General features: G+C 42.1%; 3 protein-coding genes across 5 annotated transcripts; 2 read left to right on the top strand and 1 right to left on the bottom strand.

Moving 5' to 3' along the window:
* The first annotated feature begins 390 nt into the window (after positions 1 to 390).
* On the top strand, positions 391 to 3412 carry LOC120833384 (uncharacterized). Of its 2 annotated transcripts, XM_040200447.2 has the most exons (3): positions 391 to 1900; positions 2077 to 2132; positions 2500 to 3412. In XM_040200447.2, exons 1-3 carry the CDS (start codon positions 1451 to 1453, stop codon positions 2594 to 2596), a joined length of 603 nt encoding a protein of 200 aa, XP_040056381.1. In that variant the 5' UTR covers positions 391 to 1450; the 3' UTR covers positions 2597 to 3412. The 2 variants fall into 2 exon arrangements, with proteins under 2 accessions (XP_040056381.1, XP_040056383.2); XM_040200449.2 differs by having other exon boundaries at positions 391 to 2132.
* Positions 3413 to 3481: 69 nt separating this feature from the next.
* LOC120833383 (kelch domain-containing protein 1) lies at positions 3482 to 8600 on the bottom strand. Of its 2 annotated transcripts, none has more exons than XM_040200445.2 (14): positions 8445 to 8600; positions 8030 to 8157; positions 7006 to 7076; positions 6647 to 6764; positions 6263 to 6375; positions 5586 to 5673; positions 5337 to 5420; positions 5116 to 5196; positions 4938 to 4996; positions 4703 to 4812; positions 4544 to 4616; positions 4346 to 4430; positions 4092 to 4144; positions 3482 to 3871 (listed from the first exon to the last, which is right to left on the bottom strand). In XM_040200445.2, exons 2-14 carry the CDS (start codon positions 8114 to 8116, stop codon positions 3730 to 3732), a joined length of 1164 nt encoding a protein of 387 aa, XP_040056379.1. In that variant the 5' UTR covers positions 8117 to 8157; positions 8445 to 8600; the 3' UTR covers positions 3482 to 3729. The 2 variants fall into 2 exon arrangements, with proteins under 2 accessions (XP_040056379.1, XP_040056380.1); XM_040200446.2 differs by having other exon boundaries at positions 8441 to 8582.
* A 46-nt stretch (positions 8601 to 8646) lies between these two features.
* On the top strand, positions 8647 to 13194 carry pole2 (polymerase (DNA directed), epsilon 2). Its single transcript, XM_040200439.2, has 19 exons — positions 8647 to 8794; positions 9346 to 9446; positions 9559 to 9634; positions 9710 to 9787; positions 9938 to 10031; positions 10147 to 10221; positions 10321 to 10404; positions 10499 to 10555; positions 10637 to 10685; positions 10791 to 10863; positions 11001 to 11173; positions 11261 to 11350; positions 11456 to 11510; positions 11660 to 11719; positions 11808 to 11885; positions 11996 to 12104; positions 12496 to 12672; positions 12794 to 12861; positions 12965 to 13194. Exons 1-19 carry the CDS (start codon positions 8724 to 8726, stop codon positions 12981 to 12983), a joined length of 1587 nt encoding a protein of 528 aa, XP_040056373.1. The 5' UTR covers positions 8647 to 8723; the 3' UTR covers positions 12984 to 13194.
* The last annotated feature ends 123 nt before the right edge of the window (positions 13195 to 13317 follow it).

Raw genomic sequence — 13317 nt, forward strand, 5'->3', positions numbered from 1 at the left:
ACGCCACAGTTATGCAGCGAGCTGGGCTGTGGCTTCCTTCTTTGGGCGGATCCTCCCCCTCGTCTGGAAGCTGTTGAGTTTTCTTCCAGATGTGGCCGTGTGCTTTTTCTAATTATACAATGTTACAGGCAGAGCATAACAGAAATAAAGGTTTGAAAAACAACACAAACAAGAGATAAAGGGGTGGAAGTGTTGGGTACTAACTTCAATTAGGACTTTTCTTACTTTTGGACGTGCAAAACTATTTATCTATTTATTGCAATAGTTTACGTTATTGCAATAATTGCGTAATGACGAGGATGTTCTCCTATTAAAAAAACATTTTTAAAAAGTGGTTTGACACATATATTCATATTGAAATAATCAGGATAACACAATGGGCTTATAATGAAGACGAGGTGTTTAATTGGAAGGATTCCCAGACATCTTGCACATGTTCTCAAAAAGAAATCAAAAAGCTGCGTACACGCAGGCTCATTCGTCTGTTTGCCTCTCACATTCACACTTTACAAAATGACAGTTGTTTAAAAGCAGGTTTCTTTGACTTGGTCGCCCTCAACGGGGAACAGATTGCACAGCTGTGCGACTCACGCGCACACACACTGCAAACACACAAGCAAGAGACGAGAGGGGAAGAGCCCTTAATGAAGGATAGCGGACAGCTCCTTTGCTCTGGTGAACTATTGGGTGCTGCTTTGGCAGCGAGATGCTCCTGCTGTGTCCTTTGTATGTACAAGTGGATCAAACAAAAGCTTATTGAGGAATCTCTGGGAAGCCCGAGCTGTTGGAAAGGAATGTCCTTTTCTCTTGGAGTCCTAATTAGTCACCGGAGGGCCCGTTGAGGTGGAGGGGGGCTCCTGGACACGGCGGGCGGACAGGATCTCTCACTCACTCCTCACTGGCCTCAATAAAATCTATTAGCTGAACACAGAGCGGCCAGAGGCTGCTCATTGCTGCTGATGTGATACTGATGAATCAAACTCATTGGCTGCTTTTGGCCTTTTCATGGTCACACGGGCCCGATCCTTATTCCGTGTCCTGGGAATGGCTACATACTTAAATGCAGTAATCAAGTAGTTTGAGAGATCCAGACGTAAAAGGCGGTAGTTACTATTAACTATATAAAAGAAAGAAAGTGTGCGTGTGTTTCCGTCTATAAGAAGGAGGAGTTTTCTCGCTGCGCTCCTGCGCCAAACGGGTGTTGCGTAAGTATTACGCTGCGCCTCATCCTGATGTGGAGTCACCAGAAAGTTTACCCGCTGTGCGCCTGTGGAAAGGTGGCGGGACACCGACGAGCTGCCTTTCCGACGTTGACCTTCTTGAAAACTGACCTTCAACACTGCCAGGATCTTTGTTGCTTATAGTTCAAGGGGAAGATAGATGGTTCGCACGAGGCGTTTGGAAATGGGACTTTGCCGTTAGAACCGCGAAAGAAGCCAGACGGGCGGCCATGGGCAGCGGCACGAGCCGGGGGAAGAGGGTGACACCCGCGTGTGTCAGCGAGGTGAACGTGACCAAAACCACGGTGGGCGTCACTCCCTCCGTACAGGAACGCCGTTCGTTCAAGCCCCTCGAAGTCGGTGCGATTCTGCGCAACGCGCGCAACCGCGCGCAGCCGGACCGCCACAGCGATGGACACGACTCGGACTTCTCTGGGGAGGACGACGGAGGGATGGACACCTTCCTCACGGACCGCGAGGATCGAGAGAGATCCGCCGTGAAGACAAACCACGCGAAGAAGACGGTCATCAGATCCAAAACGTACGGACTGTGCCACCGGGGCGAGGAGGAAGAGGAGGTCAGCTCGGCCCCTCGGCTGCGAACCGAGGAGGCAAGTGGCCCAAATGAGGCCTCGAGGAGTAGGGATGCCTTCACAGGCGCCTGCCCCGGTCAGCGCAATGTAAGGACTTTTAAATTATACCGTTTGATGATTGATGTTGGAAAGCATAAAGTGTATCTGGTTGTTTTTAAACGTTTTATTGTCAATCATCAAAAGCAAGGTGCTAATTCGAATAGCAATGAGTCTACGGCGAAGCCCCATGATACCCTTTCTCTCCTCTCTGGTCCTCCTCTAAGGGCTTTTTGGCAAGTGGAGCTTTGTTGGAAGTTCTTCCCGCGTCAGCAAAACAATCGTAAGTCGACGGCTGTAATAAATAATGCATTTCCGAGCTCTTAAGTAAAAACCGAGCAGGGCCAGATCAAATTCACCTTAAAAGGAATGGAAATCCCAACCCATTATTCTCAGGGCAGATTAGTCAGACGTCTGTTTTTGTTTCAGGGTAGCGCAACTTAAAACAACATATTTCCCTACCTCAAGCACAACTTTACAGACTTTATTTGATTCTGGCCCTTAATGGCCTTTTAGTGAAGAGTGTGGAAATACCTCAGTTGATGGTTGGATGTTTGATCTGTTAGAAAATAATGTATCCAGACAACTCAGTTTTAATCATCATCGTTAATCACCACAATGTTGTTGTCATGTCTCTCTGATCTCCCCAGGACATTTGGCAGCTGCCATAGCTCCTGTCTCCCCATGCCAGTGTATGATGGATCAGAAGAAGCGCTGATGGACACTATTGAGAAAGAGTTTAGTTGACCCCAAGCTGAGAGCACAAAAACAAAACAGAAAGGGAAGCAGGGTTTCTTTTGACAAATTCCTGCCACGATGGAAGGCTACATTAATAGTATTTAACTTAAATGCTGCTGTGAAGGAATCCCTGCGTTCACCCAAGTCTTATTTACCAACATTGAGCAGTGTAATTAGAGCTATAGCATCAGTAAGTTGTCCTCACTGACCAGGTGGGACAGATGCCTCCTTGGTTTGTTATGGTGTCACTGTCCCACACACACACGTCCACAGTGCCGACCCCCCGCAGAGAACACAACTACTTGCTGTATTAGTTACCTATTACTTCACTTTAACTTGTCCGGTAATCAGTTGAGGAGAGGGTACAGTTTCTCCATTGTTTCTGAAACTGAAATAAACCCTAAACACATATTTTTGGGATCATACTATTAGCAGAAAATAACTTTTTCCACCACCAGTTTTGTGAATTCAGCACAATGCATTTAGGGTATTTTTTTCCCCACGTGGACACCTTAGAAAAGTATGAGCTGTGGTTGATTATTTAAGGTTTCATTCCCTTGGTTCCTATACTTTTCCACCATTATGAAGAAGGAATGTGTGACAACAGAGACTCTCAGCCAGGCTCAGGTTGGACAGCTGCGTTTCAGCCCCATTCAAACATGACGGCCTCCTGCCGCCTGGTGGTGCAACATGGACGTTGTGTGAAGTTGACCGGGTTTCACACATTTGTTCCTGTTTAATAAAATGTAAATCCTAATAAAAAATGCAGAAGAAGACTTTTGTAATGTTGTTTTATATTGCAAATAAACAAATAGTATTGCTGTATTTTGGATAATGTGTGATTTTGTGTGTGTGTGTGTTGTTTTAGTTTACTGATACCAAAGCAGCCAAAAGTTTGGTTTGATGTGCCATTTAATCACCACGGTCATCACAGGCATTACAGGTTTGAGAGTATTCGGCAGGTAGAGTGTACACAATAAAATCTGCATCTCTAAAACTAAATAAACCATAAATATGTTTGCAGAATATATTTTAAAAATAAAAACACTGCCCACAGTGTGACTGGAATGTTTGCACTGTAGGAAGTACTTAAAAAATAAATTATGGCTGCATTGTTTGTAGCAATGCTAACATTCTTTGAACTAATATCTTTGCTTCTTTGAGGGCCTGTAGAAAGACATCCTCGTCTGTACTGCCGTGAGCAGTTTGGGAGGAAGGAGATGAAGCTGATCTCTCAGTGTCTCACAGTTCATCAAATTCATTGCAATAAAATCCTCGCAAATCCTGTCAGAAGAAAAAGTCTGTCATTTTCGTATTTCTATCTTTGGAAAAAGATCATATATACGCAAAGAAAATATAACCTTTTTAAATTAAATTATACATTTAAAAGGGTGTTACCTTGATACGATATATTTTATTTTAAACAAAAAAACTTTTAAAGCCATTTTAACTGGCTGTTTTATAAAAAGATCTATTTGATATTTTCAAAATAACAGTTTCTTACCTGAAAAGAGGATACGGCTGCGTCTGGAAAACAAGTGCATCATTGCAGTGACCCTGAAAAACAAATAAGCAGGATTTGAAAGGGTCCATTTTGAATATCAGGTGGGTTTTCTCTGAAATGTTATTAACATTAACATCTGCATCAAAGAGCTGTTGAGAGTAACTTTACATTTATTTGACATGTGATGATTTCAAGTCTGTCAAATTATCATTTATTATCGCTTTTTCAGCTTCTAAACTGTATCTGATACTTACAGTGTCAACAAGGAGAATAGAGTCACAGCTTCCACCAAATACAATGACATCAGAGTCTTTGCCTGGACTTGCCGTGTGCCACAACCTTGGACAGGGGAAATACGTGCTATTTCAAATCTGCTCACAATTCTAAGTCTACCACAGAACATTAAATGAAACCTTGTCATTTTTGGTTGCACATCATTCATTAATTGCTACCTTGGCTTATTTTTATAAGGGTGCTCAACTTCTCTCCAATTCTTGGTTTCAACATCAAGCAACCACCCATCACCTGATGGAGACACGCGTGTTATTGACACATACAAAAAAAACAACAGCGAGAGAACAGAAATTGACCAAAGGGGCACGTTTTCTTACTCATTGGTTTGCACTCTACACTGAGACCTCCGAAAAGGAACAGTCCACCGTCAGATACGGCCGTGAGCGTATGCCACGATCGGCCCACCGGAGAGGCGGAAACTGGAATTCTGTAACAGATTGTGCACAACGCCGTCAAAGACAAACCTACCAACAGATTATCCTCACCTTCAAATGTTGAGGTAGAAGTCTTCTGGGCACCCGCAGCTGAGAATTAATTACATCACATACGTACATTTCCGACCATGTCCATGTTTGAAAGTCTAGGCAGTGAATGTCACTCGTCCTGGTTTCCTGCATTCAAATAAGGAGGAGAACGAGGTGCTAATGCAGACTTTATGTCTCTGTGCTGCTGCTGACTTTTTGTTGATATGAATACGTGGGAACGAGTGTAAAGCACGAGGAGCTCCCACCATGACTCTGCCTCCACAAACGTATCCTCTGCAGCCGACTGCGGCACTGGCGTGAGCGGCCCTGGGGGCTGGAGCGCGGCCCTGCACACCGAAAAACGCTCACGGTCACGTCATCCGAGAACACCTTTAAACTTCCCTTTGTGCTTGAATGTCACGTTATTAATCAGAATCACGCATTGAGTGCATAAAAGCCCAAATGTCACTCTGGCCAACGGACTCACATGGGTCTGTGGCTCACTCCAACAGGACTTAACGGCGTCGAATACATGAACCTCGTTGTTCCATCCCCAGAGGACGTCCTCCATCTGAAAACAAATGTTTAACACCAAGAGGTCATTGAAGAAGTATCAAAAGAAAACAGAACTCCAAGTAACGCATGTCACTGATATCCTTTTACTGCATACACCACACTGTTATAGCGAATGTGTACAGACACCTGTGGCAGATATATAGTCATTAAAAAATATTACCCATGATGCTTCATCAACAATGAAGCTTCTGTTCCTCCTATCAACATTAGTCAGCAGTTTGCGACCATATCCTCCAAAGTAGATGATGCTGGAGAACATTCATCAAACATAATCACAATTACTATCATGCGTGAGTTCAGATGGTAACTGAGTCGTCAAAATCCCAAACAAGCAGCGCCTGTTTCTATTTCACTTATAGACTTACAGGTGTCTATAAGTGAAATAGAAACAGGCGCTGCTTGTTTGGGATTTTGACAAAAGGTTCTATCAGCTCAAGCTGTGCTTTTGCTTGCAGGGTGATTTTTAAGAAAGGAGAAGCTAAAAAGATGATTAAAGCCTAAAAACAAAACATTAAGATCATTGGTCATAAGGTCATTGCAACTCGAAATGGAAAAAGAACAAATTAAAGAATACTAGTAAGAGAAAATAACAAAAAGATTATGAGACAATTATGATTATATCTATCAAAATGACTCCTTGGTTGTTGTTAGTGAAACGTTTGACCTTTAATGCATGAAAACAATGAGTATTCCACTAGGAATGCAATGAGAAAGGACACCGAAACCGAATTCAAAGCTGCACACGTGTAGTTTAACCGGCAATAATGAAGCAGTAACTCATACGTTTACAGCTACAACTTCAGACCATAACAATGGAAACGTGTTTGTGGTGCTTACCTTTCGTTGTAAACCCAGCAGGACAGTTTGTCTCGGGGTGAAGGAGGAGAACCAATCTCATGCCTGATCTTCCTCCATGTGTATTTACCATCTGTCAGGTTGACACAATAAATCTGTTTGAAGGCAAACAGTGATCACTTCTTCATGTCAACTTTCTTCGGTCTACAATATGACATTCATCGTGTCAGTGTGCTTAAGACATTTTACACATAACTTGGCGTAGGGCTGCACTATGTGGCACAAAGGCTTCTATCAATGAATTATTATTATTGCCAGCCCAACTATAGTGTTCATGGTAATTTAACAACACAACAACAGTTTTGATAAAACATGTAGTGGGAGAAAATCCATATTAAGGTGTGGAGTACTAGTCATCAGCCTCACCTCATTGGTTTGTCCATTGTGATCACAACCTCCAAATATGTACAAGTGCCCATTCAGAGAGCAGCCACAGGTGCCAGACATAGAGGGGGGGACTTCACCGGACATGGGAAACACTTCCCTTCAAAACCAGTGAAAAACAAAGGTGAATAAATGACATGACTCACTTATACTGTGACTCATTTATAACCACAGAGCTAGACAGCAGATCGTTGCTGGCAGGTGCTTATCAGTCCAAACGCAGAATTGTGACGTGCCTGTGCAGTGTGAATAAACTGTGGAAATCTCCAGACTGCGGTGGAGAAATGATTGTTAGTGTGCCAAACAAAAGTTGCATTTAATATTTTATTTTATATTCTTACCATGCGCCTCGTTCCAAGTCGTAGACCCAGATTTCATTGTTGGGAAGGAAAACTTCCTCATCCGCAATTGACTGCAGAGAATAAAAAATGTGTATTACATGACATAAACAGGTTTAGTAGCAATACATAAATGCTATAAAATCAGCAATATGGAGTAAAAATGAATAAATAAATAAATTGCAAAACCATATGTTAAATAATCTGGAAATGTACACAAAAACATATAAGCATGATGGTTTGCTCGTTATATATTTTTTGTAGTGTGTTTGTGTATCAAAATTAAAAATCTGTAATATTAATATATTATCAATTGTGCATGAGCATTTAACGCTGTCGTTTTATCTGTAACCATATGTGACAAGCAAGTCCAATAGAACAGGCAGATTCACACCTTAATTCTGCGTTGAGACCTGGAGCATTTTGTCATTCATGTATTTTAACAATGGTAATAAAGTGTTTTTTAAGATTGCCATTATTTATTTATCGGCAGAGCATCAGCGGTCAATTACCTTGTTTTGGCCTTAGGAATATTTTTGTTGTCTGCTTATTGATTTTTCTTTAGTTTTTTTTTTCTGTCTAGTCCGCCAAAAGTGGGTAAACAAAGTTTTGCCCTTGGAGCGGCCTAGTTTCCTTGACTTTGAATGTTGTTGTTTGTTTTTTGTTCAGTTTATTGAATGAATGTGCCTGCTGCTGTCACTTCTCTGTTAACACAGAAGTAAACGGTCGAGATGTGAGAATATAAATTACAAACCTAGGTGTATGTAATAAAACGCGTCCTCCTTGTTTATCACTCCTTATGCTAGTGACTAGTGGGTGTGCCACAGATAACTAGGGTATATACAACACGAGCCTGCATTGTATGTTAGTAATATGTTAGTAATAAGCAGCATATACTGTAAAGGCAGGAGGCTCAACCTGCTGGAGGAACATTGCATGTCACGTGAAGCAGCACGAGCTAAAACAAGTAAAACAGCTGTTTTGCACATAGATGGATTATCTATCAGTGACTTTAAGTTTAGCTCACCAGGTAACCCCCCCACACATGGAGCAGGTCTCCCTCCACCACGGCCGTGTGTCCGCTCCTCTCTCGGGCCACCAGCTCCGAGTCCATGACGCGCTGCTATTAATAGAAAGAGCCGCGGGTCTCTGCGCCTTTTAGAAAAACAACAATCGTGGAAAAATGTCACCGGGTCATGCAGTTTTACCAAAGGGAAGTGGAGGGGCGCAAAGCAGGCACGCCTCGCATACCAGGCTCCCCTTGTTGTTTAGGATCAACAGGAGTTAATTAAACGATGTGGTGTTTGTTGGTCTAACCTTAAATGTTGGTCTAACCTGACATGTTGGTGGGTCAAACAACAAACATACGGGGTGAACGTTATAGAAATTTGACTATATTACATATTTATTCCACGAAAAGACTTTAAAAAAAACATACTCACGCGCTGCTGTTCTCTTTTATTTATCGTGATGTTTGTTCGTCATCTTGTGGAAAAAACAGCAGCGATGAACACAATGTGTGTGGTTCCTGTAAGCTCCGTCAACACGGTTCAGAGTGATGTACAGCTTCCGGTGCTTCTTGCTTGTCAAAATAAAAGCCTTCCTGGGTTCAAGCTCTTACCAGAAATAACGAGCGTGGCGCGTGATTCTTCAGCGGAAGTGATGAAATGCAACCGGAAGTTGACGTTTAGCGCCAAATCTTGAGTCGGAGAGTAACAACCATGGATGTCGCTCGCAAAATAAAGACGAAAGTGTCCGCTGGCTTCAAGATGCGGGGACTTATACTAAGACCGTATGTATTTTAGTAACAGCTGACTGTTGTTGTAATAATGTGTTTTGGTAATAGTTTAAAGTGCATTGCCCTCATTGAAGAAAGAACGCTATAATACCTCCAACCGCTTAACGCAGACCAGATAATCTGCTTGATTTAATGATAGTGGCAGGAAATAAACAACACTAAGTCTGTAACACAAAGCTGGTTGCAACTTTGTGTAAATATCAATGTTTTCCTAATAATTTCGTCTTCTACTAAATCCAAGAGGTGCCCGCTAGAAAAGGTTACATTTACTCCCTAAACCTTACACGTGAAATATCTATTTAATTGCTCTTAACCAATTTTTAACCATAACCAATTCCAGCTAACTTATACAACACCAGGTTGCAGGGATTCATTTGAATTACTTCCCCTCACTGACACATTAAGTCCTGTCATGCTTACACTTCCAATGTGCCAGCTAAAATGTATGTGGCGATACATCAAACACACAGTGATTATTTTGAAATATGCGCCTGAAAAATGGAAGAAACATAACAACGTGTGCACGTGTTCTCGTTTCTTCCCAGGGATGCCAGCAGATATCTAGTAGAGGTCCTGGAGTCCGTCAGTGCCTCTGAGCTGGATGATGTCATGGAAAAGGTCTTGGATGCAGTGGAAAAACAACCACGTACGTACAGATCTTTCATCACTGTGTTGGAGAGGAAAAAAGGGCAGTGTGTTACTGTGTTTCGCTGAAGCGCACTCGCATGGTGGTGACCACGATGTGTGTTTTCCATCAGTGTCCTCCAGCATGATCGAGCTGTCGGTGGTGGAGAGCGCAGTTCAGGATTGCACTCAGTCTTGTGACGAGACCACGTACGTGTTGGACTGTTCACCAGAATTTCCGATGTTGAATTACAGTAAACTAAAAGTCGTCTCTCTCTCTTACAGAGATAATGTTTTTAACATTATTGGAGCCTTTGATGTGCCCAGATACATTTACAGCGTAGAGCGGAAGAAGTTTGTGCCGTGAGTAAAAGGAGCCGTTTGTTGATTGTGTCAACAACAACATCCCAAATGGTGTCCACTAGAATCGTTTAATTGTTGTTCGTATTAGACACATCTGTTACGCTTTCAATGTGCTGCAGATAAACTTTTCATTTTGGGGTTTTCGATCAGCATAAGCATGACGAGCCACTCGGCACCCAGTCTGTGTGGTTTGGCCAAAGACAAAGCTGAACTGTTCAGGGAGCGCTACACCATCTTACAACAGGTCAGTGACTTTCTGGTCATTATTCCATTTTTACAAGGCGGGGTTTGACCCGCTAGCGTGCGCTGCTGTTAGCTATTGATGGGCAGCTGCATTTACACGGACATGTCTTTTGTAGCGTATCCATCGGCACCAGCTCTTCACCCCACCTGCGATAGGAGCTGCTGTTGAAGAGGGTCAAAACAAATTCCAGGTAACTAAACACCAATTGAAAACAAAAGCACATTACTGTTTTGCATTGGACTAACGGGGTTTTTATCTATTCTTTTTTTTTGTCTCTTGTCTTTTCCAGCTTAAGACAATCGAAGCACTTCTTGGAAGCACAGCGAAACTGGGAGAAGTGATCGTACTTGGGATGATCACACAACTGAAGGAGGTAATTTAGTGAAGATCCTGGAAGCTTTTCTGTTTTTCGCTCAATGTATCTATGTATCTAGTTTCTAAAACATTTGTTGAATTTCTTTTTAAAGGGTAAATTTTTCCTGGAGGACCCAAGTGGAACAGTAGAGCTTGAGATGTCCAAAGCAATATCCTTTCATACGCTGCTTGAAGCTGTAACAAAATACTATTTCATATCTTACAAAATTGTTCTTTAACTCTGCTCTCACCAGTTTCACAACGGCCTGTACACAGAATCCTGCTTTGTACTGGCCGAGGGTAAGATAACTAATATCACTATGACTGCAGTATAGAAAACAGTGGCAGTAAGACCATGAAAAGGACGTATTATTACATACATACAGCGATGGTTTTGTCCTGCAGGTTGGTACGAGGACTCTGTTTTCCACGTTAATGGCTTCGGGTTTCCACCAACGGAGTCATCATCAGGCACGAGGTCAGTGGATTGGAAAGTGTTCAGACGGATTCATTCAAGTATTCATTTTAAATGATTCTGTCTTCCAAGTTCAGGTTCAGCATTAAGTCACCTTCACAGAATACTTGACTCTTGAAGGTATTATTTCGTATTATCAGGGCGTACTACGGCAATCTGAACTTCTTTGGTGGTCCATCCACAACTTCTGTGAAGGCTTCAGCCAAGCTGAAGCAGCTGGAGGAGGAGAATGAAGATGCCATGTTTGTAATTGTTTCTGATGTGTGGCTGGACAACGTTGAAGTGATGGAGAAGCTCAACATGATGTTCTCAGGTCTGGTGTTGCATTCAGTCTAGATTTTACGTGTTCATATTACGCACCAGGTGAATTCCTCTAACTTTTTCTCTTTTTTTCTCACAGGTTATGCTTCGATGCCTCCCACATGTTTCATTCTGTGTGGAAACTTCTCTTCTGCCCCGTATGGAAAGACACAGATCAAATCACTCAAAGGTGACACTTTAGGATCCTCATCACTCATAACATTCTCTAGATTTTGAGATCTGTGTGAAATAAAGAGACGACCTTTGATAATCTAATGGCTTTTTCTCCTTCTAGACTCATTAAAGGCTCTTGCTGACGCTATATGTGCGCATCCCAGCATTCACAGCGGGTAGGACTTGATAGTTGTTTTTGCGTTGTAGTGGGAGTCCCTGTTTCGTTCATGCAGTGCACATGCAGGTTGCATCTTATGTTAGCAAGAAAACTCCAGAGGGAACTTGTATTCATTTGAATGGAATTTGTTCCCCCTTATCCAACCAGCTGTCGCTTCGTATTTGTTCCTGGCCCTGAAGACCCGGGTCCAGGCAACATACTGCCACGGTAAACATTCACAGACAACCGCTATTCAACATCATTGTGTGTTTGGTTTCGTCGTTTGGACGATTTTGGATTGATACGTTTTCTTTAGGCCTCCTTTGGCAGATTACATCACAGAGGAGTTCAGACAGAGGGTGCCATTTTCTGTGTTCACTACTAACCCGTGCAGGTAAAACATAAACACAAAAGTATTACAAAATACTCGTGATCGGGCATCTTGTGTACACGAGGTGGGTTTGTAAGCCAACTCCAGGTGGCCTGCTTTGTTTTCCCTGTCAGGATTCAGTACTGCAGCCAGGAGATGGTCGTTATCAGGGAAGACCTGGTCAACAAGATGTGCAGGAACTGCGTCCGGTTGCCCAATAACAATCTTGACATTCCAAACCATGTGAGTTTCAGCTGCTCAGAACAAACATCCATGCTGACAGAAAGTCCTGAGCGAAACAGTGGTATTTGTACTACTTTAATTTGGCGCTAAATTGGTATTATCGTTGTCAGAGGGTTCACTTTGTTTTCATTTTAATTTTTGTCCTCCAAGCTTGAGATGACACGGAAAATAAATGAATGAGTTAACCCTACATTTTGTAAAGAATCCAAAAGTTTCCACACAGTCGTGAATTCAATGATCATTAACATCAATTATGGGTCATACGGTCCTCTTGTATTAAGAGATTTTATACTAGAATTAGAATACACTAACTAATATATATGGGTTTTTGCTGAAAGGATCATTGTAAACTACTCCGAAACAATTTGAAATGTCCTCCTCTTCTTCCCAGTTTGTTAAGACCATCTTATCCCAGGGTCACCTGACTCCACTGCCCCTGTATGTCAGTCCTGTGTTCTGGGCGTACGACTACTCCCTGCGGGTCTACCCAGTTCCAGATGTCATCATATTTGCAGACAAATATGACCCATTCAGCATTAAAAACACAGACTGCCTCTGTGTGAACCCGGTAAGAAACAGACAATGACAAACAATATGATATTTGAAGTCACGTCATTGTCTGATCTCACCTGATGTTATATTTATTATTGTATTTATTTGTCCGTTCGTTTATTTATTTATTTATATAGGGCTCTTTCCCAAAAAGTGGCTTCACATTCAAGGTGTACTACCCATCCAACAGAACGGTTGAGGACAGGTGGGATGTGTTCTTGAGATTTCACTTTACTCTCCCCGTCATTCACCATAGATAACTGTAGTTTTAACCATCACACTAATCAGTTCTGTTTTTGTGTTTGCAGCAAACTTCAAGGACTCTAAAGAGCATCATGGATTAGGATGGAGGGGGGGGGGGGGGGGGGTGTCTGTCAATTGTCTTGTACATGGCTTGTGCATGATGCTGTATCCCTTGAATGGATTGGTAATCAAATAGCTGCTTTTGTATGTTTTATTTTGTATGTATTTGTACCATAGATCTGTATGTATATCTACCTGCCTTAAATAATAAAGGTTTTAATCATTTTCTAGAAAACCCTGACATATTTGTATATGTATAATGAGAAATCTCTAAAGCAATAGTCTAGTATGCATCTCTTCAAACGTAGTCTATAGTTTATGGTTTTGAATTAAATTTAGATTATTTATTTTCATATTT

This window comes from Gasterosteus aculeatus, chromosome 15 (assembly GCF_964276395.1).
Source record: "Gasterosteus aculeatus chromosome 15, fGasAcu3.hap1.1, whole genome shotgun sequence".
NCBI lineage: Eukaryota > Metazoa > Chordata > Actinopteri > Perciformes > Gasterosteidae > Gasterosteus > Gasterosteus aculeatus.